Consider the following 23,546-nt stretch of genomic DNA (forward strand, 5'->3'; position numbering starts at 1 on the left):
GAATTTTGCACTTTAGGGTCTTAAATGTTACATCCTTCTAGGATTTTGGCATTTTTAAATGTCACTGCATATAAACTTCTTAGGAGAAGTAAATCTTCTACCTCAAACTTGGAGTTAAACAGTGACGTTAATAATGGAGACAGAGGAGGAGAGAAAAAGAAAAGACCATAATTTTGGGGGTTGAGGGCATGCTAAGAGGAAAGGGCAAGGTCCTTGCGTGACTGAATTAAAATGTTCTAATTTCAATATATATTTCACGTTCGATTTTTTTTTTTTTTTTTTTTTTTTTTACTATAGTCTACGGGCACTTCCTTTTTGCCAGACGGTTATAAATAATATGGTAGACTACTAAATATACAGTTGTACATCTGATCCCTTCCCACAAAAAAGTGGATAAACTTGCAAGATAAACTCATAACAGCACCAGGAATGGGATGCTGGAAATAGGAGAGATGAAGAGTAACAGATTCTGTGCACTGAAAGGAGGCAGACAGTAATGATGAGTCCAGTGGAGGAGCCACTAGAAAGCCAGCCACTTTATGGCACAGAGCTTGGGGAGGCACAGATGCCTCAAGAAGTGAGGGTGCAACATAGGGCAGAAAAACAGAGCATTAGGCCAGAGTTTCAAAGAAGAGTTAGATCCTTAACTCAATTCAACCAGGTAACTGTCCTCACCTACTGAAAACAGGTGGGAGACTGTCAAGGTCCACACACTGAATGATGAGCCCATATTCCCATCCCCACAACCCTACCATCCCCTTCTCCTCCTGGCTTTAGGATGCTGGCAGCCAAGCTTGCAACTCTAGACAGGAAATCTCAAGATTCTTCTCTGGAACAAAACAAAAATTTTTTGTTTTCCTCTGGGAAACTCAATTCAGAGAAAAGACCTATATGCTGGCTGGCTGCCTTATTGTTCTATGGAGAGGACCACAGGCCAACAAGCCTGGCCCATACTCTAACACAGAGCTTCACACCATTTTTAAAAACATCTTTTTCTCTTAAAAATATAAATCAAGACACCTCAAGAAACTCTAACAAGAAAGAGAAAATAGGAAACAAAGATTTTTCAAAATTACAATAAAGGCTAAGTGTGGTGGCTCACACCTATAATTCCAGTACTTTGGAAGGCTGACGTGGGAGGATTGCTTAAGCTTAGGAGATTGAGACCAACCTGCCTGGGCAACAAAGTGACATGCTGTCTCTACAAAAAGGAAAAAAAAAAAAATAGCCAGGCATACTGGCATGCAACCATGGTCCAGCTACTTGGGAGGGCCCTGTGAGCCCAGTAGTTGGAGGCTGCAGTGAGCCACAATCACATCACTGGCCTCCAGCCTGGGTAAGGGCGTGAAACTGTCTGAAAACAAAAAACAAAACCACATTATAATGTATTCAAAAAGTGAGAGAAACAATTACAGCCATAAACTAGGCTCTGATTATTCAGTTAATAGGTCTAAAGAATAAATATCCCAATTGAAAGTGTGGGTTAGAAAAGATGTGGCCCAAAAAAATAAAAAGCAAATGAACACATGAGTTAGTAATCCTAAAGAAATGAAATGTTTCAGAAAGAAATATAGTACGCTTCATAAGTATTATAGATTTCAAAAAATGAAAAATGATTTTAGAAGTTTACGCAAATCTTCCAAATTACCTATTTCATTTTCTATCCATCATTTAGGGATAGGTGGTTTAATTTGGAGGAATAATCATGTAATACATAACAAAAACATGGGCGAGAAGGAATCAAATGAAATAAAAATCCCAAGCTGGTAAGAGATTTCTTATACTCACCATCTCTCTGGCTATTTCCAGCGCTTCCTGCAGGCCATAGAGCCTGCCACAAACCAGGTAGATTCCATTGGCCCAGAGAATACAACCCTCATGGACCCAAAATTCATTGCTGTCAAGAGGTAGTTCAGGGATTTGTAACTCCAGCTCAGGGCCACCTTCTGAAGTGGTGGGCACAGAGGGCTTCGAGTCCAAAACAGTCTTTTCACTGCTGCCCTCAGTGGCTGCTTTTTTACAAGGGAGCCCCCTGGACAGGGACCGAGGGCCTCCACCACAGTCTTCCGAGCGGTGGCGCCGCTTAAACCTGGGGTGCGCAGCCAGGCTCCTCTGCTCTTTCTGCTGCTGCTGCTGCTGCTCTTCCTCCTCCTCAGTGTCCGTCTTGGAGCCATTGGAAGCACTTTTGTGCCGTACCTTAACTTTGCTCTGCATTTCTGTGGCCCTCTTAGGAGGCGGATTCTTCGGGAGGGTGGCTGCATAATCTTGGGGATAAAAAGGTCCAAAGAGGTCACCCATGTTCCGGTAACTGGCCCACTTGCCACACAGACAGCAAACCAGGTGCCCCATAACCGAAGACTCTGTCACAACAGGTCCCTGCAGCATAAAGGACGAGGCTGGGAGTGCCTTGCTTTCAGTGCTGCTAGGTGGAGGGGTCAGTGACCTCTGACCCTTCCTACCCCTCACCAATTTGGTCTGTTCTTCTTCTTCAGCATTGATGATTGTACAAACGGCTCCAAGTTCACACTTATTTACTACATGGATATAAGGGTAAAAAGACTTGTTCTTGGCGTCAGTTTTATCCAGTGGCTGGGTGGCATACTTTAGTTTGATCTCAGGTTCTTGGGGTTCCACAATGGGAACTGCTTGTTTGGTTTTTCGCTTCCTTGGCTGGGCCCCAGGCTTCCTTCTCTCCCTCCTTTGTCTCTGTTTTTTTGGCTTTGGCTCTCCATCTGCAGAACCTTCTGGTATCTGTGGGGGCTGAGGGGGTGGAGGCGGTGGCTGCTGCTGCTTCTTCTGCTTATTCACACTACCAATGGGTCTCCCCTTCTTCTTTCCTGATGGGAAATACCCCTTTGGAGGGAAGCCCTCTTGCTTGGGTGAAATCGTCACTGTATCATTCTCTTTCTCTTCAGCCTTGGGGTTTGCCTCAGGGGCCAATATGCCCACTGGAGGTACATTCTTTGAGTCTGGAAAGATTAAAGGTGCTGTTCCACTCAGGGAACCATCTGGTCTCCCTTGGTTACTACCAGGCTTCTGTGAGGCTGTGGATGTCATGGCACCAGGGGGTTCCTTTCCAGCTGTAACTGATTCTGCATGTGTCTCTGTCTTCACTTTGTCATCCCCACTGCCACGCCATTCTTCTGAAGACCTTGGAAGAGGTTTCTCAATGTGCAACTCCTGGTTTGCTGGACTGGCTAGGTCAGAGGCCACCTCGCCTTTTCTCTTCTCTATGTCAGCATCCTGAACAGCAACACTCCCACCTTCAGGAGGACCACTCTTCAAAGAGAGTATATCATCAAGAGTAACCGTGTCTCCCCCAGCCTCTGCGCTGTTCGAGGAAGCGCTCCTCCTGATATTTGGGGATGTAATCTTCTGAACTATAGCTTCCAATTTCAATCCCCGTCCTTTCCGTGGGGGCAGTATTTTGGTCTTAGCAGGGCTTGTGAGAGTAACAGCAGGACAGTTTCTATTATCTGGACTTGGAAGGTCCTTGGAGGAGTCTCTCTTAGAGATAGACTTGATATCCTGACTGTGAGAAAGATGGGCATAGGAATTGAATGCTTTATCAGCGCCTTCCTTCGATGGGTGAAGGAGGCGACTTTTATCTTCAGTGTTACTGTTCTTTACATCTTGTGACTGTCTCTTACTGGGAATGGGAGAGATAAAAGAACGGACACGCCTCCTCATAATTAAGGGGTTTTGAGAAGAATGGTCTTCCTGGCCTGGAAGTCTCAGCATAACATTACTAGGTTTGGATGACTGTGTAGCCTCAGCTAGTCCATGTCCATCAGTCTCATGGGGTGGCCCATACCTTTTTTGACTGGACATTCCTGGAGGACCACCGCTTTTGGCTGGAGAAGTTTGCCGAGAAAGATCCCAACAGGATTCTTGTAATTTCTGGGAGCCATGCTTTAATTCCATGCCCTTGCTAGGCAGACCATCACTAGACAATAGGCAGCGCCCAGTCTCCTGAGCGCTGGGGTCATGGTAAGTCCCTACCGGTGGGCCATACATCATACCATCTTTGTCATTTTTCAGAGGGCTCCGTACTCTGTCAAGAAACTGCTGCTGCCTTGGACTCTTCCGTGGCCCCTCCTGCCTGTGCTGTGCTGCAGCAATTACTCCCTGAGCAGAACCGCTGCTCCAGTCTTTATACTCCTCTGGTTGCTGTTGGTACATCTGTCTCTTATAATGCAGCTGAGAATTCAAACCTGCGTTTGGGTCCCCATAAGCATGAGCCCGAGTATTTGCGTGATAAGCAGAGGCCAGGCTTTCTGAGTTGGGAGAAAAGGGAGCATGTAAAGAACTCCGATTGGCCCTCTCTGAAAAGGTCATGTGTGGATTCATATGATGAGGGTCTCCCCCTGGGCCTCTGCTCCGCCCAGGAGACATCTTCAATTTTTCTGCGAAGTCATGATATTGAGAAGGAGACCGACCCCTCATGCCCTCCCGACCACCAACTCTGCCAGGAACCCGCCGCATTGGCGTGGGTCTGCTGTCTTGTGGGCCATAGTCTGAAAGGGCATCATGGGTTGCTGCTCCAGGGTTGGCACTGCCACGGTAAGACTCATGCTTAATGCTAGAAGGATGGCAGTGGTCTCCAGATTTCTTGTTGTTGAAACTAGCTTGGGATTTAGACTGTTCAAAGTCCTCCTCTTTTATCTGCCCGCTCTGGGATTTCAGCTTTGTTTCCATGGACACCAAACCACCTGGAAGAATGACCGACTGACTTAAACTTGGATTGAGACGGTCATTCCTCCCAATCCTGGTGTCGGCACTCATATGTCCCAGTGAGTGAGCCCCTGGGTCCCTGACAATCTGTCTTAGTGGAGAAATATCACAGATCACTGATCTTCTTTCAGAGAGGGAACCCCCAGGTTCATGGGCTGATGACTGAGGCTCTATTTCAAACTTTCTGGGAATTGGATAGTCAGTCAAATTGATCTGTTTCATTTCAGGAGCTGTGCTGCTTGATTTCCTTTCCCAGGGGCCCCAGTGGGGATTTTCTAATAGAGACCCAATGCTTTTGTTCAGAAGGCTCCTGCTAGCTAATTCATTGGTTTGACTAACCAAGACATTGGGCCTTGCGGATCCTTCTAGGCTACCAGCCATCCCCTGATGCTCCTGAGTACTCCTAGAATATCTCCTGTCAGGGTGGTGGTGGTAACCCTGAAGCACTTCCTGCAGGAGGCTTGGGAACTTTTCATTTCTACCCTTTCGTTCCCCATGGCCAGTGAAATCTCCCTTTTCTTGCCCTGTAGGATACTGAGGAAAGCCACTGACATTTCGTGGCACAGCTGACCCGAAACTATCTTTGTAACTATAGCGCAGACTTCCAGGAGATTTGCTAGGCTCAGTCCTGCTTGTAAAACCAGGGCCTGCTGCAGAATGGCCACTCTGGCCATTTCCCTCTCCATTATGGTTGGAGTTGTTATCGCCATTCTTGTTTCCTTTGCTCCCTCCTCCTCCTGCAGGCTCTGGCTGGGGAAGTGAGGCATGACTGGTTTCCTTTGCTCCACCATTGCTAGGTGGCCTTTGAGTGGTTGCAGAATCATCCTCTTGGGAGCCTTTATCTTGTCCACCAGGCTTTTCTACCCGACTTGTCATGGCTTCCCGGGAGACAATCACCCCAACTGTCTTCTCATTGACCTTTGGGTTCCCGTCAGATGACAATGGCATGTCCTTAGCACCTGGGGAGGTGGCCTCTTCTCTAGCTGCGGGACTAGCATTGAGTCTGGGGGGTTCATTCTGAGCACCTTGTGCCGGTGAGGAGCCGGCTTTCTCCGAGGCTCCACCTTTGTAGGTGGTGTCAGAGCTGGTGCTCTGGCCACTTAGTTGCCGCACTCTCTCGCCTTGATCCTCTGAACTGCTGGAGCAGCCTCCATCTAACGATTCTGCCATAGGGGACTTCAGCTGCTCTTCGGGTTGTGAGGAGCCTTCAGAGTTTGTGCAACTATCTGCTTTCTTGGAAGATGAGGGCCTCTTGGAGGTCTTCTTCTGAGGAGTCAGGGCATCAGAAAGTAACATGTGCTGTACAGTGTTAGGAAGATTGGCCACTTGAGTACTCAGAGCACTCAAACTACTCAACCCAGGATCTGTCAGTCGCTTTTCTGGTACCCCTTCTAGTCCAAACCCTTTGAAGCCTGCGGCATGAGAATTAGGACTGGGCATCATTGATGGGGTTGGACTGAGTTGAGGCATTAACTGTAAAATTCTGTTTCTGGAACCCATAGACACACTGCCTTGCCCACACTGGAGATTCTCCCCAGTCTGCATGAGAGGAGATGGGGTAGAACTACAGCTTGGAGACTGAACCACAGAGGCAGCTGGGGAAGGGTTAGAAATGGGGCTGAAGTTCTGGTGAAACTGCATGGGGGACCTCACAGGAACCTCAGGCTGGTTGTACTGCCCCACCTGGCTTTGCAGGGGCAGCTTGGTGGCAGCATTGGTATACTGCATCACATGCTGAGGAGGGTGTTGTTGCTGCTGCGGTTGCTGCTGCTGCTGCCCCTGTTGGGTCCCTTGTGGAATCTTTGCCTGTTCAAAATTTTTCATAGATTGAGGCTGATAGCTGTAATTGGATTGTGTTCCATAAGCCTGTGCATTAGAACCCACATTGTGTCCTTCATACTGAGATCCAGCATTCACACTGTAACTGCCATCATAGCTCTGTCCAGACTGGCTAAAACGCTGCGGTGAAGGGAAGGAGGAGGAGGAAGAGGAGGAAGCAGAAGACTGGTAGTGTTGGCCAAACTGACCCACTCTTAACTGGTAACCAGCAGCAGAGGATGGCAGAGTTGAGGGCCGTTGCATTGGCTGTAGATGGGATGAGCTGGATGCTGGCTGGCCAGTGGCCTGCGGCAGGGGCTGATGGGACTGGTAAAGCTGTTGTCTCAACTGCTGGACTTGCTGCTGCTGCTGTTGGCTGGAAGCCTGCTGTTGGTACTGAGCACTCCCTGGAGAGAAAGGCCCTGTGTAATCCTGCTGATAATGCGACACACCGCCAAGGCCAGAGTGCTGTGCTTGAAACTGGCCCACATGACCCTCACTCCCATACTGATTGCCAAAGCTGCTCCCCTGAGGGGGTCCATAGCTCTGCACAGGCCCAGAAGGCCTTCGCTGAGGAGGCTGTGGGGTTCCTGTAGCCACGGGGTCTTTGTTGCCTGTCATGTAGTAAAAATCTCCAGCCTCTTTCCTGAAACCCTGGTAACCTTGATGACCAGAGGTCTCACTAGCCATCACTGCTGCAGCAGATGCTGCTCCTCGTCGTCCACCACCACTGCTACTGCCACTGCCACCACTACTGCCACCTGCACCTCCAAAATTCTGGAACATCTGGGCCTGACGAGGGCTGAACTCCTCTATCCGGGATGAGCTGTGTACCTCCTGTGGGTAGCTTTGCTGGTTTCCGTGGTAACTGCTTTGCTCTCTAAAGGACTGCATACTGTTCAGCAGCACAGCAGCAGGCCAACAGCCCTCCTAGAAACAGAAGAAAAGAAATAAAAACATTAGACATGCATCTTCTTGGTACAAATAAAATCAAGTCTAGATGATGGAGGGGATAAGATGATTCAGATGCCCAAATGAAGCTGACTGAATTTCTTTTCTTTTTTTGAAACGGAGTTTTGCTCTGTCCCCCAGGCTGGAGTGCAGTAGTGCAATCTCGGCTCACTGCAACCTCCGCCTTCCGGGTTCAAGAAATTCTCTTGCCTCAGTATCCGGAGGAGCTGGAACTACAGGTGTGTGTCACCATGCCCGGCTAATTTTTTTGTATTTTTAGTAGGGACAGGGTTTCCCCATGCCAGCCAGGCTGGTCAAGAACTCCTCCTGACCTCATGTTCTGCCCACCTTGGCCTCCCTAAGTGCTGAATTTACAGGTGTGAGCCACCGCGCCTGGCCTTGAATTTCATCTTTTATGTTTTATCCTATCCACTTCTAAAAATGCACATATGCAGAAAAATGCCCTGAAGAGTGAGGCAGGAATCTCTAGCAGAATGAAAAGAAATGCTCTGAGTGCATACAAATCCAATATAGCAAAAACATGTATGTCTCATATATCTAGTAATTGCCTTTATTATTAGACAAATGAGCCCCCAAACTCAACTGAATTAAAATATAGGGTTGCATTATTACTGTCAATGAAAAACAGCAATTTTTCAATAAGTTTTTCAGTTATGGTGGGATGGGTAAGAAAAAACAAATTCTTTTTTTAAATTTTTTTATTTTTGAGACAAGGTCTCACTCTGTTGCCCAGGCTGGAGTATGCAAGGGCACAGCCATAGCTCAGTGCAAACACCTGGCCTCTAGCGAGCCTCCTGCCTCGGCCTCCCAAAGTTTTGGGACTGCAGACATAAGCCACTACTTTCATTTCTCTGCTTTCATGTGTTAGAGTGATCACTGAACTGCGGGTTTTAACTCTGGCTGATCGCCACTCTCCAACACAAAACAGAATGGGCCAGAGAACTTCAGCTGATTCCTTACATCCAAATGCACATTACTGCAGGTTTACTATAACTGCCAACTACCTATAATGACTGCTGACTCCAGGACACTCAGTCCGTATGGGTTCCACACAAACTTTGGAGTCAACCTCTTTGTGGCATATGATTGTTTTGAAGGCACCCCTCTCTCAACCACTCTCCCTCAATTTCCAGGTACAAAGGGCTAGATTCGAGCCAGTGAATAGCAGTGACTATCCTTCCAGATTATTTTGGGGGGTTTCCAATAAGTTCCAGCACCTTTACCCGCCAAGTGGTATTTTTATTTGCCACATTTTTAAAATTCAGTTATTACTGGCCATTACTATGAAAGAAGAATTTGAAGCAATCATCTTGGAGGACAGCAAAAAACAGAGAGGAAAATAGGAATTCTTCAAGCCTAGGGACCCAGACTCTTTCCAAAGTTATCTGACTCAGCCACTTAATCTCTCTTAATCAATCGAGCCATTTTTTTTTTTTTTTCCTTTTGCCTGGGCCTGTATCCTCAGTCAGAAATGAACAGATAAGGCCAAACTGCTCCAAACTTTAGAACCAATTATTTAAAAAAACAAGTTTCAAAACACAAAGGGGCTAAAGTAAGGTACTAATAGACAGTTTAGTTACAATTGTTTTTTATGAAGCTAGTTTTCTAGTTCCCCTGGGGGAGCTGAAAATGGAGCTGCCTGCAGCAAAGTCAACGATTCTCTTAAATGTAAGTCAGATTCATCCTCTCCAATCCCTCCAGTGGCTCCTACCTCATTCCTTGCGAAAATGGTCTGGAAGGCCCTGCTCCCATCCCAAGACCTCTCTGACCTCCTCCCCTACCACTCTCTGCTCTAGCCCCAGAGTCTCCCTGTTCCTGGAACAGGCCCACCACATATCTACCTAGGACCTCTGTTCTCACCTGCACGTTCTTCTCCCATTGCAAGACAGCTTGCTCTCCCCTCCAGTCTTTGGGCAAATGTCACTCATTCTCTGGTCATTCTATTAAAAACAGCTAGCTCTACACCTTTTCCCTGCCTCTAACTCCCTCCCCTGTTTCATCCCCTGCCTGGCTCTGTACTTATTCCAAACAGACACATACATGCTACTTGTTTACTGTCTGTCTCTCTCCAGACTAAAACGTAAACTTCTTAAAGGGCAGAGACTGCCTATTCCTTGCTGTAATCCTCATGTCACCACACGGCAGACTGTGTGAATGAGTAAACGGTGTAAGAACTAGGCCTTAAGAGAATTGGGCTAGAACTCACATATTCAGAGATGGTGCTGTGGGAGTGACATGAGGGAACTGCAGAAATTGAAAATAGAGTATGATCAACCTAAAAGCGGAGCTGGAGGATGCTGAAGACCTCGTCTGTAAACTCCTATGGGTCCAGTTCTAAGGGAGAGACCCAGCTTGAGTCCACATGAGAACTGTGAGGAAAGACTTCAGAAAGTAAATATGGATTAGAGCAGAAGATGGCCAGTAACTCCAAATTTTAAAAGCCTGACCCACATCTTGAAATATCTTAGGTCTAAAACAGCTAGACAAGGGTCTACTTCCTTAAATTTGAAATACAGTCATATGACCCAAAACCATCATTAAACATTTATGTACAAATAATGTCACAATCTAAAGGAAATCGCTTCTCATCCTATTCAAAATGCCTCTGCAACAGACAGCTGTTGCTTTGTGCCAATGAATCTGCTGGGCAGTAGGTAATAGCTGTTCAAATGGTGATGATGACATTTGACACTGTTCCAGCACTTCACATACACTAACTCATTTAATCTTTACAACACTAACACGATCGTTTCACAGATGAGGAAACAGAAGCAGAGTTCACAAAGCTCCTAAGCAGCAGGGCTGAGCACAGGCCATGTTCTTAACATTACACTGCCCAGAGGGTCTTCCATACGGTCAGGAAAAGGTGCCAGTTGTCCTGTCAGGTTGGCCTTGAAAGTGGGTAGCCACCCACAATAAATCTGTCCCTTCACCACTGCCCTCTCATAAGGGCCTCCATACTGTTCCAACTGGCTTCTCACCTCCCCCATCATTCTTAGGACTACCAAGAGCAATTTTGTCTACATAAGTATTAATAATTTTTTCTGCCTGTGATGTGCTCCTGCTCTACTCCTCAGTGCCAGTGGCCTTCTCTAAATGATAAAACAAGGCTGAATGGGGGCTAAATTGAACAAAAACATTAAAGCTGGCAGTTTAAACTAATGAAAAGCTTTCTCAAGAGATACTATCTATAAAAAACTATGTTACATGTTGTTTAATTAATCCTTCTGGAAATAAAACCGGGCTTCTGAAGATCTGAGTGTATAAACAATGTTGCCACTTGCTCCATATTCCTCCTAAATAGGAGCCACCAAGAGCTAAAGGCCACTTTAAACATCAGCACATCAGGCCTCAGGCTGCCCTATCTCCAGACAGGAAAAACAGATACAGGAACAATTCCATCTCAGGTCTGTTCTCAGCCCTCCCCGGCAGATTTCCTGTTCTGTATTATGCCCCTTTCCCTATTGTTATGGTTCTGTTTTATGGAATTAAAAAAATCCATGGCCAAATACCTCCTTGCAGGGTTCCAGTCATGCTAAATATTCTTAGCATACACGAAGCACCCAAGTACCAGAAGGTGGTTGTCCAGGTTTATCTTTTTCAGGAATTCCAAGTAAACCAATTAAGAAAACCAAGTAGTATATATCAACAACAGAAAATGTAAACCTGGAGCTATAAAAGTAATAGGCTGTGTAAGGTGGCTCACACCTGTAATCACCAGTGTTTAGGGAGGCTGAGATGAGACAATCATTGAGGTCAGAAGTTCAAGACTAGCCTGAGTAACATGGTGAGACCCCATCTCTACCAAAAACACAAAAACAAAAAACAATTTTTTTTTAATGCACAGTGTGATGAGGTGTGACTACAGTCCCAGCTGCTCAGGAGGCTAAGATGGGAGGATTGCTTGAACTCAGGAGTTCGAGGTTGCAATTAGCTATAAATGTGCCAATGTGTTCCACCCTAGGTGACAGAGACCCTGTCTCTAAAACAAAAACAAACAAAAACTACTAACAGAGAGAATTCCAATGCTATCCCATCATCTTAAAAAAAGAAAAGCATCAGTGTAGTCAGTTTTAAAGCACTGTGATTAGTGATAGTAAGTACCTGAATTCCTTTGTTTAAATGAAAAATGAATACAAACAGTAGTAAGGAAAATTTGATACCCCAAAGGAGTAAGTCACCCAAGGAACTTGCATACATACTCTAAAAAAGAGGCTGGGCACAGTGGCTCACACCTGTAATTCCAGCACTTTGGGAGGTTGAGGCAAGGGGATCGCTTGGGCTTGGAGTTTGAGACCAGCCTGGGCAACATGGAGAAACCCTATCTCTATAGGAAATACAACAATTAAGCCAGGTGTAGTGATGCATGCCTGCAGTCCCAGCAACTCAGGGGGCTAAGACGGGAGGATCACCTGAACCCAGAAGGCAAAGGTTTCAATGAGCTGAAATCTCGCCACTGCTCTCCAGCCTGGTCAACAAAGTGATATTCTGTCTCAAGAAATAAATAAAAAAGATCTACCAATGTACTTCCTGTTCATACTGACTCTCCCTTTCCTGTTTTTCTCATATATTCCGAACTTTAACAGTTTCAGAAGGGCTGTGGAGGTATATTAGTAAGGTCCAGAACTCTGTGCCTATACATTCCAAATTCCGTATGCTGACCTCACAAACTCACTCATAACCAGCTGCAGACTTTTTATCCTCATCCTATTGGAGGGCTGATGACCTTGCCCTCTCATAGAAAACCAACACTGGCTTTCTCTGTCCTTCTTCCTCCGCATGTCCAGCATCATCCCACTTCCCAATCCATTCTCTGTTTTTTTTTTTGGAAAGTCTCACTCTGTTGCCCAGGCTGGAATGCAGTGGCATGATCACAGGCTCACTGCAGCCTCAACTCCCAGCTCAAGCAATCCTCATGCCTCAGCCTCCCAAATAGCTGGGACCACAGGCATGGGCCCCCCGGCTAATTTTTAAAAAATAATTGGGACCATGCATGGCTAAATTTTATAATTAAAAAAAAAAAATAGAGACAGAGTCTCACTATGCTGCCCAGGCTGGTCTCAAACTCCTGGGTTCAAGCGATCCTGCTGTTTCAACCTCCCAAAGTGCTAGAATTCAGCCACTGTACCTGGCCCAGCTAATTTTTTCATCCTCTTTCATGTCAGGTTTAACCACTGATTTTCTACTTATTCCCCTTCTTTGCCTTTAAATCCTCAAGATATTGACAATGATGCATCTAGTTATAGCTGCTGGGGGGGGGGGGATATTGTTTGCCCCCACGCCCACTCCTCACCCATCTCTACCCTACTCTATGCCCTAGAAGGGGCACTAGACGGACAACTAACAAGCCCCACCACCCTCTGCCTTCTGGCCCAGTTTTCCTGGTAAGAGGCAGGAGAGGAGGAAAGTGAGACAGAGGAACTTACTCTCCTGGCTTCCACCCCAAGTTACTGAGGCTGGATGAGGCTCTCCACCAATGGCTGCAGTTCTATCGGGCAACATGAACATATAGCCACTTTCTCCAAGCTCCAGCAAACAATTCATCCTCTGCCCTTCAGGTCTAGAACGTAGTAGGTAACAACTCCCTGCTACTGCCAGCCCAGAATACTTCACTTTTCTGCCAGCTTCCCCAAACCCTGCTCACCCTTTACAAACAGTCCCTTTATTAATCTTCTGCACTGTCAGCTCAGCATTGCGACCACCCTCTCTCTAAGCTTTCCTTTGCAGATCGGAAGCTTAGAACTACTGTTCCAGAACCCTTTCCTAGCATCAAGGTTGTAGTGAGAAGCACATGAGAGATTTAGAAGGTAGAATAAAAGTAGAGGTTGATGATGCTCCCCGGAGGTAGATACATGGATTCATAGGGGCTTCCCAATGAACTCATAAAAACCACACACTATGGCACTTCAGTCGGAAATCATCAGGAACCTTCCCAATTCCAGTTCTTCCAGGGTTGGGTAAAGCCTTAATTCTTATATCAAAACCATTCACACTTGCAACAGAAAACCTCTCTTTTCCTGAATGAACCCTGAATGATACAATTAAGCACTCCTCAAAGTACCGAGTGTACCATCTGTTTTCCATTGGGACCCTGACTGATAAGAGTTTTTCTCATTCCTAGGATTTCAGAGTAGACTATTATCACTTGAGGAATGAGAGACTTTTATTTCATGCACTATGACACAGAACAGGAACTAAAAATTCTCCCTCAACAAAACACTTAGAAATGTCAGACAAAATGTGCAGCCAAGTTGCAAGAAAGTTAAGAAATGCCCACAGTTCAAAAGAGGATGAGACGGCATCAAGAGAGTTGAAGGAGGTGCTGGGCTCTGAACGCCAAGGATGTGTTGGGGTCTCTGGGACTCATTAACCATATGGTAAAGAGTTTAATGACCACGCAGAGTCATAGACAAGGTCTCTGGCCCTCTAGGCAGATCAGTCACTTAAGGACTCTGGACAGTGTCACTTGTGGCTGTAATCATTTCTATAAAGATAACAAAATATATTTATCATTAAGCAGTAACTAACTCATTTTCAATGACAAAGAAAATGTTGTTCTTCCTCAAACGACCCAACTGCCTACTCTCAAAGCAAGCCATGGTCATCCCAAGCAAGAAGCTTTAGAATAAGCCCAAATTAACCTTTCAGTTTGACTTTGTACAGTATTCGTCATGCTACCTCATCATGACACTACTCTTTACTGTATTTGCCCTTTCCCACTCCATCTTTCTTGTGCTACAGTAACACCTGAAACATTCTCTTTCTCGGTACCTTCTTTTCTTTACCTGGCATTTTGACACCACCACACTCCCCACAGGACCTGAAAGCCCATGACATCTTCCCAACACAATTTCTGCTCCTCCCCAACCTCTCAAACAAGCCTGCTCAGCCCCTTTGTGCCACTAGCCCACTCTCACCTTGGAGCCTTCTCTTATGCATCCCCCAGGACCATAAATCTCTTCTTGCCATGTGAGGTCACATAGTTTTTAAGAACTTTTTTTTTTTTTTTGAGACCGTGTTTCACTCATCGCCCAGGCTGGAGGCAGTGACACAATCTCGGCTCACTGCAATCTCCGCCTCCCGAGTTCAAGTGATTCTCCTGCCTCAGCCTCCCAGATAGCTGGGATTACAGGCATGTGCCACCACACCCTGCAAATTTTTTTTGTATTTTTAGTACAGACAGGGTTTTACCATGTTGGCCAGGCTGGTCTCGAACTCCTGACCTCGGGTGATCTGCCTGCCTAGGCCTCCCAAAGTACTGGGATTACAGGAATGAGCCACTGCACTCAGCCTCTTAAGAGCTCTTTTTAAAACATGTCCTGCTGTATCTTAAGAACTCCTAACATGTGTTATCTATGTGATTTTCTCTACAAATCTTCCCCTAGACAGGTGATTTGTTGGCTTTACCTCACTTAGTAAAAACAAACCAAGTAAAGTATTTACCTTTAACCAGTATCTAAGGTATGTACTATTCATAAAATAAAAATAGCCAGCCACAGTGGCTCACATCTATAATCCCAGCACTTTGGGAGGCTGAGGCAGGCAAACTGTTTGGGCTGAGGAGACGAGCATGGGCAACATAGGAAAACCCCATCTCTTAAAAACACACACACACACAGACACAAATAATTAGTTGGGTATATTGGCTTGTGCCTGTAGTCCCAGCTACTCCAGAGGCTGAGGTATGAGGATTACTTGAGCCTGGGGAGGCAGAGGATGCAGTGAGACGAGGCTGCATGCCACTGCACTCCAGCCTGGGTGCTAGAGCAAGACCCTGTCTCAATAAATTACTTAATAAATGGCATGCATTTATTTATCTATATATGCCAGTCACTGTGTGGTTTTACCTGTATCTCAATTAATCAATGAGGGAGGAAAAACTTATATAATAATTTTTTCCCAAAAGTCACTCCTCTAGGACAAGTTGCAGCTGACATTCTGTAACTTCAATTCCTTTGATTCTAGAGCCCATAACCCTTTCTTTCACTGTACCACAAATTAGGCAAATCCATGTTTTTGAAAATCCTGACACACATATGGGTCAGATCTCTAATAACTGTGGCTATCCCTCAGTTATTACATGCCTAACATATGTGACACACTTTACCAGCTGCTTTGCACAAATGTTAATGCATTTCATCCTCACCATGATCTAAGAAATGTTAGTAGTCCCTTTTGTAAGTGGAGACTCAAAAGTTAAACAAGCAAAATCTTCATGGTAAACAATGAGGTAAGTTATAGAATGCCCACTGCAAAACCCAGTTGGTATTTCCCAATCTGTGAGCTTCGGAAGCATGCTAGAAGTTGTTGACTGCTTGCACCTACATATATCTACAATACCTGTATCATCTCTTTTATGTGTGTACAAATGTGGGATCTTCCTAAGTGTATCAGGCATAAAGATCTGCTCAATGAGTTAGTATTTCATGTTCTATGTCCTGTTTGCACATGGGCAGAGCCTATATTTTCCTCAGTGGCTAAAAGTTACCTTAGTATAATAGGCCTTCAGAATAAGAGGAAGTGTAATGAACGTGCTGGCTTCCTCCCTGACTTGGGAGGCCAGAAAGTCTGAAAGAAACTCAGAATCTGCAAGTCAGTTCCTTGTCTAGAGAAAAAGAAATCCTCAAGAAATGCTACGTATCTAAGAAGATTGCTTTCTGGATGTCAAAACTCCTATTAGCCATGTAAGCTATTAAAAAAATCCACCTTCAATCATGATCAAATGTATGCAAGCAAAAACGGAGAGCATAAATTTGTAACTATTAAATTTCCTAAAAAATTTAAAAGATGAGCCAGGCACAGTGGCTCAAGCCTGTAATCCCAGCACTTTGGGAGGCCAAGGCGGGTGGATCACGAGGTCAAGAGATCGAGACCATCCTGGTCAACATGGTGAAACCCCGTCTCTACTAAAAATACAAAAACATTAGCTGGGCATGGTGGCGCGTGCCTGTAATCCCAGCTACTCAGGAGGTTGAGGCAGGAGAATTGCCTGAACCCAGGAGGCGGAGGTTGCGGTGAGCCGATATCGCACCATTGCACTCTAGCCTGGGTAACAAGAGTGAAGCTCCGTCTCAAAAAAAAAAAAAAAAATTTTAAAAGATGATATCCCATCTGGTTAGGTTAGGCTGAAGGTGGTACAAAAAATAACAAAAGCAGCAAAAAGGATTATGACTCTTTGGAAAAGAAAACTGGTAATTAAAATCAACCAAACAAAAAACAAAATACCAACATATTCACCCCAGCAATACGTATTAGAAGAAAAAACTGGCAACAATCTCTTGATTTCAAAATTGATTAAGCAAATTATGGTATATCCACTCAAAGAAATAATAATTATTATAAATAATTGCAAAGACTCTAGCGTCATAAAAGATTATGTAGTATCAGATGAAAAGAACAGCTCACATCAACTCATACCTGTGCTATGATTATAATCATCTGAAATGAGGCATTCACTTAGTCCCAGGCCAAAGGGAACAATGGGGAAAACGGAAACCTTCTGGACTACCCAAAGTGGCAGAATTGTAGAAGTATTTTTTCCCTTTTCATTTGTTTACATTACTTTTTGTGTAGGAAATAATCACTTTTTGGTTTTTTAAGACAGTCTCACCCTGTCACCCAGGCTGGAGCGCAGTAGCGTGATCTTGGCTCACTGCAGCCTCTGCCTTCCAGGTTTAAGCAATTCTCCTGCCTCAGCCTCCCAAGTAGCAGGGATTACAGGCACATGCCACCACGCCTGGCTAATTTTTATACTTTTGGTAGAGATAGCATTTCGTCATGTTGGCCAGAGTGGTCTTGAACTCCTGACTTCAAGTGATCCACCTGTCTGGGCCTCCCAAAGTTCTGGGATTACAGGCATGAACCACAGAGTCTGGCCAAAATAATCACTTTAAAATGTCATTAACCTCATTTAAAAATGACAACCCTTACACTATTCTCAACAGTATCTTACCTTATCTGTTCCCACTGACAGCAAACTGCTGCTCTGCCCAAGGGAAAAAAATAGAGGCACAGGATCCCACAAGTCAGATAGAGGCAGGGGGGAAGGGAGGAGACTGCCAGACAGGGCCTCACCATTAAGAAACCTGGCACCAATGCTGGACACCATGGTGCCCAGGTAAGTGTGCACACAAAATCACTGGCTCCAAGTTATTTTTCAGAATCGGGCCTAAAAACAGCTGAATTCCATCCCACAGTGGGCAAGTCTATTATTAGACATAATCTCAAAGAGCCAAGAGGCTGCAAGTATCCTATCCATCACATGCTACTGCAACTCTGCATGGAGATGCCATAAATCTGCTCCTGAATAGACCAAAGGTACCTGGGCCCTATGGTAACCTATGGTAACCACTCCATGGTTATCTCTTCCTTTCACAGGGGCATCCCAAGATCACTTCAGATGACCACATATGTGAGTAGGATGGCCAAACAGTTCCCAGAAAGAAGGCAGAAGAAGGGTAGGAGCAGTGGCACCTCTGGGGTCAGCTAGAGCTCCTGTGGAATTTTCTTAAATGCTGAGCCTAGGGGCTTCTGAGATGTCACTGAATGTATTTTTTTATTTAACATTGTATGAATACATAATTTCTAAACCTTCAGAGGCAAAAGGGAAGTAATCAGTGTTGCCACTTACAGGCTAAAAGGATGTTTCATTTTATAATTCATTCAAATATAATTCTGAGGCCGGGCATGGTGTCTCACTCCTGTAATCCCAGCACTTAGGGAGGACAAGGCAGGCAGATCACCTGAGGTCAGGAATTCAAGACCAGCCTGGCCAAAATGGTGAAACGCTGTCTCTACTAAAAATACAGAAATTAGCCAGGCATGGTGGCAGACACCTGTAATCCCAGCTACTCAGGAGGCTGTGGCAGGAGAATCACTTGAACCTGTGAGGTGGAGGTTGCAGTGAGTCAAGACCACACCACCGAACTCCAGCCTGGGTGACAGAGTGAGACTCTGTCTTTAAAAAAGAAATAATAAAACAAATATAATTCTGAATTAAAATTCAAAAGACATCAATGACCATTCCAAAGTAGAAGTGGGCAAAAGCTGTATCATGAAAATTAAAGACTTTACTAAACAACACAAAAAAGCTCAAAACAAAATGAAAGAAACAAACTAGCAGAACAAACAATATACTAGATAAAAAGGACTAGTATTATAAAGATGTTAAGTCTCCATATAAGTTTATAAAATTCTAACAGGGTCCCAGTCAAAAATCTCAATCAGGTATTAAAAAATATTTTTTAAGATTGGCATGGTGGCTCACACCTGTAATGAGAGGCAGAAGCAGGCAGATCACATGAAGCCAGGAGTTCAAGACCAGCCTGGCCAATAGAGCAAAACCCCATCTCTACTAAAAACAGAAAAATTAGGCTGGGCACAGTGATTAACATCTGTAATCCTAGCACTCTGGGTAGCGGAGGGAGGCGGATCACAAGGTCAAGTGATCAAGACCATCTGGGCCAACATGGTGAAACCCTGTCTCTACTGAAACTACAAAAATTAGCTGGGCATGCATGGTGGCATGTGCCAGTAGTCTCAGCTACTCTGGAGGCTGAGGCAGGAGAATCAATTAAACCCTGGAGGTAGGGGCTGCAGTGAGCCGAGATCACGCCACTGCACTCTAGCCTGGGAGACAGAGCAAGACCCTGCCTCAAAAATAAAAATAATAAATTTCAAATGTACAGAAAAGTGCAAGAATAGTTCAAAGTGCTCACACAACCTCTTCAATGAGACTCTCCCAACTGATGGTTTTATATCATTTGCTCCATTACCTTTTCCTGACCCCTTTGAGAGCAGGCTAAAGACATGAAGCCTCCCATCGTCGCTCAATACTTCAGTGAGTTACTTCCAAAAACAAGGACACTCTTCTCCATAACCAGCATATAAGCCTCCACATCAGGAAATCAACACTGATACTACAGTCTCAACCCCATTTGAATTTTATCAACTGTCTCAACAATGTCTCTTTTTCCTTTCTGGTCTGGGAGTCTAGCCCAGAGCTGTGTCTCACCAGTGTCAATCAATCTGGAATAGTTCCCTTTTCTCTTCCTGACTTCCATGTCCCTGCCGGAATATAAGTCTTTTCATTTTGCAGGATGACCTTCAATCTGATCTGTATTTCCTCATGACCAGACTCAGGTCATGCTTTCTTAGCAATACCAGACACACAGTGGTGTGTTCTTCCCAGTGCAATGCATCAGAAGAAGACCGATGGCAACTCATCCCACAGTGATGTTTACCATATTCACCTGGTCAAGCTTATTAGAGATGTAGTATCTCAGGCCCCGCAGACCTACAGGATCAGATTCTGCACGTTAACAAGGTCACTAGCAAGTCACACATGTTACTGTTCGTGAAGTACCAGTGAAAGGTCTTATGAAAATTAAGAGCCACAGGGGAAGTTTAAATTTTATTAGAAGCGTTTGGAGGGTTTTAAGCTATAGAGTGGCATGCTTTGGTTTCAGTTCTCAAATAGTTCCTCTGGCTGTTTTGTGGGAAACCGACCAGGGGAGAGCCAAGGACGGAGCAGGGAGTGAGTTAGCTGGTAGTCTGGTTAAAGGATGCTGGTTTCATGGGTGACTGTGGTATTGACAGAGGTGGTGATACATGGTCATACAAAGGACACAGTAACAATGATAAACAGCAGCAGCCAATGCTAGTTAAACACAAGCCCTGTGCCAGCCACTGCTCCACGTCTTTTCAGGTAAAAATTCATTCAACTGTCACACTCATTCTAAGAGGTACAGCTGACAACCCCACTTTATTCAAATGAAGACAACATGGTAGAGAGAGGTTTAGTAGCTGCCTAAGGCCTCAGGTCTGAGCTTGGGCAGCGGCTTGGGAGCTTGTACTCCACCACCGTCCCTTACAGAGTAACTGCAAACATGGCACCATTTATGAAGAGGAATGAGGCTAGTAAAGGGAATCAAGAGTGCTTTGCCAAACACGGCAACACGCAATTTCCACTGCACGCCCACATGGAAACGGCAGAGAGACACCTAGTGTGACTGGATCACCAAGCAAAGGTGGGGTAGAGATAAAAATGGGAAGGTCATTAGTACAGAGGTAGTATTTTAAGCCAACAGAGTAGATGAGATCACCCAGAACAGTTTTTCAAACTACAGGCTGTGAAATCAATTTAGTGGGTCATGAAAGCACTTAAAAAAATAAATAAATAAAATAGAGCAGAATGGAAAATAACAGAGTCCATGGCTTATGAAGTGTAAGAACTGTTGTGTGAAATTTTTGTTTGTTGTTCTGTGTGTGCGCAAGATGGCGTAGTGTTTGTACTTGACTGGCATTTGGTATGGCTGGCAAAAAGATCTAAAATCACTGGTCCAGAGATTAAGTTGGAGTAACTGATCCCTGAAATCACTCTAGCACTTAGAAGTTGGGAAAAAGGAAAAGAAGCCAGAAAAGGAGAGTAAAGAAACTGCGAGGAAGGAGGAAAGGCAGTGTGGAGCCCAAGCAAATGTGACACGTTGGACATCTGACATGCTGGCGAGTCATGCAGTATGGCCACAAAAGAGATGTCCATAATTATGGAATGGCAAGGTAAGCACACAGCTGTGGGAGCAGAGGGGCAAGTGACCTGTTTAAGCTTAGCACAGAATAAAAAAGGGAGGGAGAAAGGTGATATTAGGATTTCGAGATCTAGGTTTAAGGGAACAGCAGGATATCCAGTCTGTAACTTCCATAAACAGCAAACATCCAATCATTCTTTTCTACTGTTGCTTTTAAGCATCTACCATGTGCTGGGCTGTTTACTGGACCTGGGAAAATAACTGGGACACTGTTCTATCCTGAAAAGCCTCAAACCCTACAAGAGAGTAACACAACTGCAGTACAGTGAAGAAAGGGTCAGAAGACATACACGATGGTGGTCCCATTAAGAGTACAATGGAGCTGAAAAATTTCTATTGCCTGGTGACTTTGTAGCTATCATAATGCAATGTATTACCTCCTTGTTTATTGTGATGCAGGTGTAAACCTACTATACTGCCAGTGATATAAAGCATAGCATATACAACTAGTACAGTACTTAATAAATCATGTTACTGGCTTATGTATCCTATGTGGAATTCTAGTTAACTAAAACTGGATGTGGGAGCATGTGCCTGTATTCCTGGCTACTCAGGAGGCTGAGGCAGGAAGATTTCTTGCGCCCTGGAATTCAAGTCTAGCCTGGGCAACATGGTAAGATATCTCGAAAAATAAATCAAAATAAAAAATGTTACAGGTCGGGCGCAGTGGCTCATGCCCGTAATCCCAGCACTTTGGGAGGCCAAGGCGGGCAGATCAGGGGGTCAGGAGTTCAAGACCAGCCTGGCCAACATGGTGAAACCCTGTCTCTACTAAAGATACAAAAAATTAGCCAGGTGTGATGGTACGTGCCTGTAATCCCAGCTCCCCGGGAGGCTGAGGCAGGAGAAACACTTGAACCCCGGAGGTGGAGGTTGCAGTGAGGCAAGACTGCGCCATTGCACTCCAGCACAGGTGACAGGGTGAGACTCCGTCCCAAAAAAATAAAAAATTTAAAAAAACTTAACTGTAAAACAGCCACAGTCAGGGCTTGCAGGAGGTACCAAAAGGGCGGCACAGTGGCTCACGCCTGTAATCCCAGCACTTTGGGAGGCCAAGATGGGCAGATCACTTGAGACCAGGAGTTCAAGACCAGCCCCGCCAACATGGCACAACTCTGTCTCTACTAAAAATACAAAACTCAGCTGGAACTATTGATGCATGCCTGTAATCTCAGCTACTCAGAAGGCTGAGGCAGAGAATCACTTTAACCTGGTAGGCGGAGGTTGCAGTGAGCTGAGATCATGCCACTGTGCTCCAGTCTGGGCAGCACAGTAAGACTATCTCAAAAAATAACCAAAGCAAACAAACAAAAGAAAGCATTGTTATCATAAGAGATGATAGCTCCATGTGTGTTACTGCCCCTGAAGACCTGTCAGTGGGAAAAGATGTGAAGCTGGAAGACAGGGATATTGATTATTCTGACCCTGTGTAGGTTTAGGTTAATGCATGTGTTTGTGACTTAGTTTTAACAAAAGTGTTTAAAAAGTAAAAAGTATGGCCAGGTGTGGTGGCTCGCGTCTGTGATCCCAGCACTTTGGGAGGCTGAGGTAGGAGGATCACATGAGGTCAAAAGTTCCAGACCGGCCTGGCCAACATGCAGAAACCCAGTCTCTACCAAAAAAAATACAGAAATTAGCCAGGTGTGGTGGCATGTTCCTGTAGTCCCAGATACTCAGGAGGCTGAGGCAGGAGAATCACTTGAACCTGGGACATGGAGGCTGCAGTGAGCCAAGATTGCACCATTGCACTCCAGCCTGGGTGACACAGCAAGACTCTGTCTCAAATAATAATTTAAATAGACAAAAAGCTTATAGAATAAAGTGGGCATGCCTGGTGGCTCACACCTATAATTCCAGTACTTTTGGGAGGCAGAGGAGAAAGGATTGTTTGACACCAGGAGTTTGAGACCAGCCTGGGCAGCATAGCGTCCACCAAAAAAAAAAAAAAGCATAGCCAAGCATGGTGGCATACACCTATAGTCCTAGCTACTGAGGAGGCTAAAGTGAGGACTGCTTGAGCCCAGGAGTTTGAGGTTACAGCAAGCTATGACTGTGCCACTGCACTCCAGCCTGGGCAACAGAGACCTTATCTCTAAGAGTAATTAATGATAACAATGAAGTTTACCAGCCGGGTACGGTGGCTCATGCCTGTAATCCTAGCACTTTGGGAGGCGGAGGCGGGTAGATCACAAGGTCAGGAGATTGAGACCATCCTGGCCAACATAGTATAACTCCATCTCTACTAAAACACAAAAAACTAGCTGGGCATGGTGGCTGGTGCCTGTAATCTCAGCTACTCGGGAGGCTGAGACAGGGGAATAGCTGGGACCCGGGAGGCAGAGGTTGCAGTGAGCTATCATTCCGCTGTACTCCAGCCTGGTGAAAAAGCGAGATTCTGTCTCCAAAAAAAAAAAAAAAAAAAAAAAAAAAAAAAAA

At 45.2% G+C, this 23,546-nt stretch overlaps 1 protein-coding gene across 3 annotated transcripts in view; it reads right to left on the reverse strand.

The window, feature by feature from the left end:
- Nucleotides 1–23,546, reverse strand: part of TCF20 (transcription factor 20) — a 110,916-nt gene that overhangs the window by 44,750 nt on the left and 42,620 nt on the right. For all 3 annotated transcript variants that reach the window (XM_032270204.1, XM_032270203.1, XM_032270202.1), the window contains exon 2: nt 1,789–7,482. In XM_032270204.1, coding sequence (XP_032126095.1) covers nt 1,789–7,446 — 5,658 coding nt within the window. In that variant the 5' untranslated portion in view covers nt 7,447–7,482. The remainder of the gene's footprint in view (nt 1–1,788; nt 7,483–23,546) is intronic.

Source organism: Sapajus apella, unplaced genomic scaffold, assembly GCF_009761245.1.
Source record: "Sapajus apella isolate SASKATOON/1434 unplaced genomic scaffold, GSC_monkey_1.0 scaffold205, whole genome shotgun sequence".
NCBI lineage: Eukaryota > Metazoa > Chordata > Mammalia > Primates > Cebidae > Sapajus > Sapajus apella.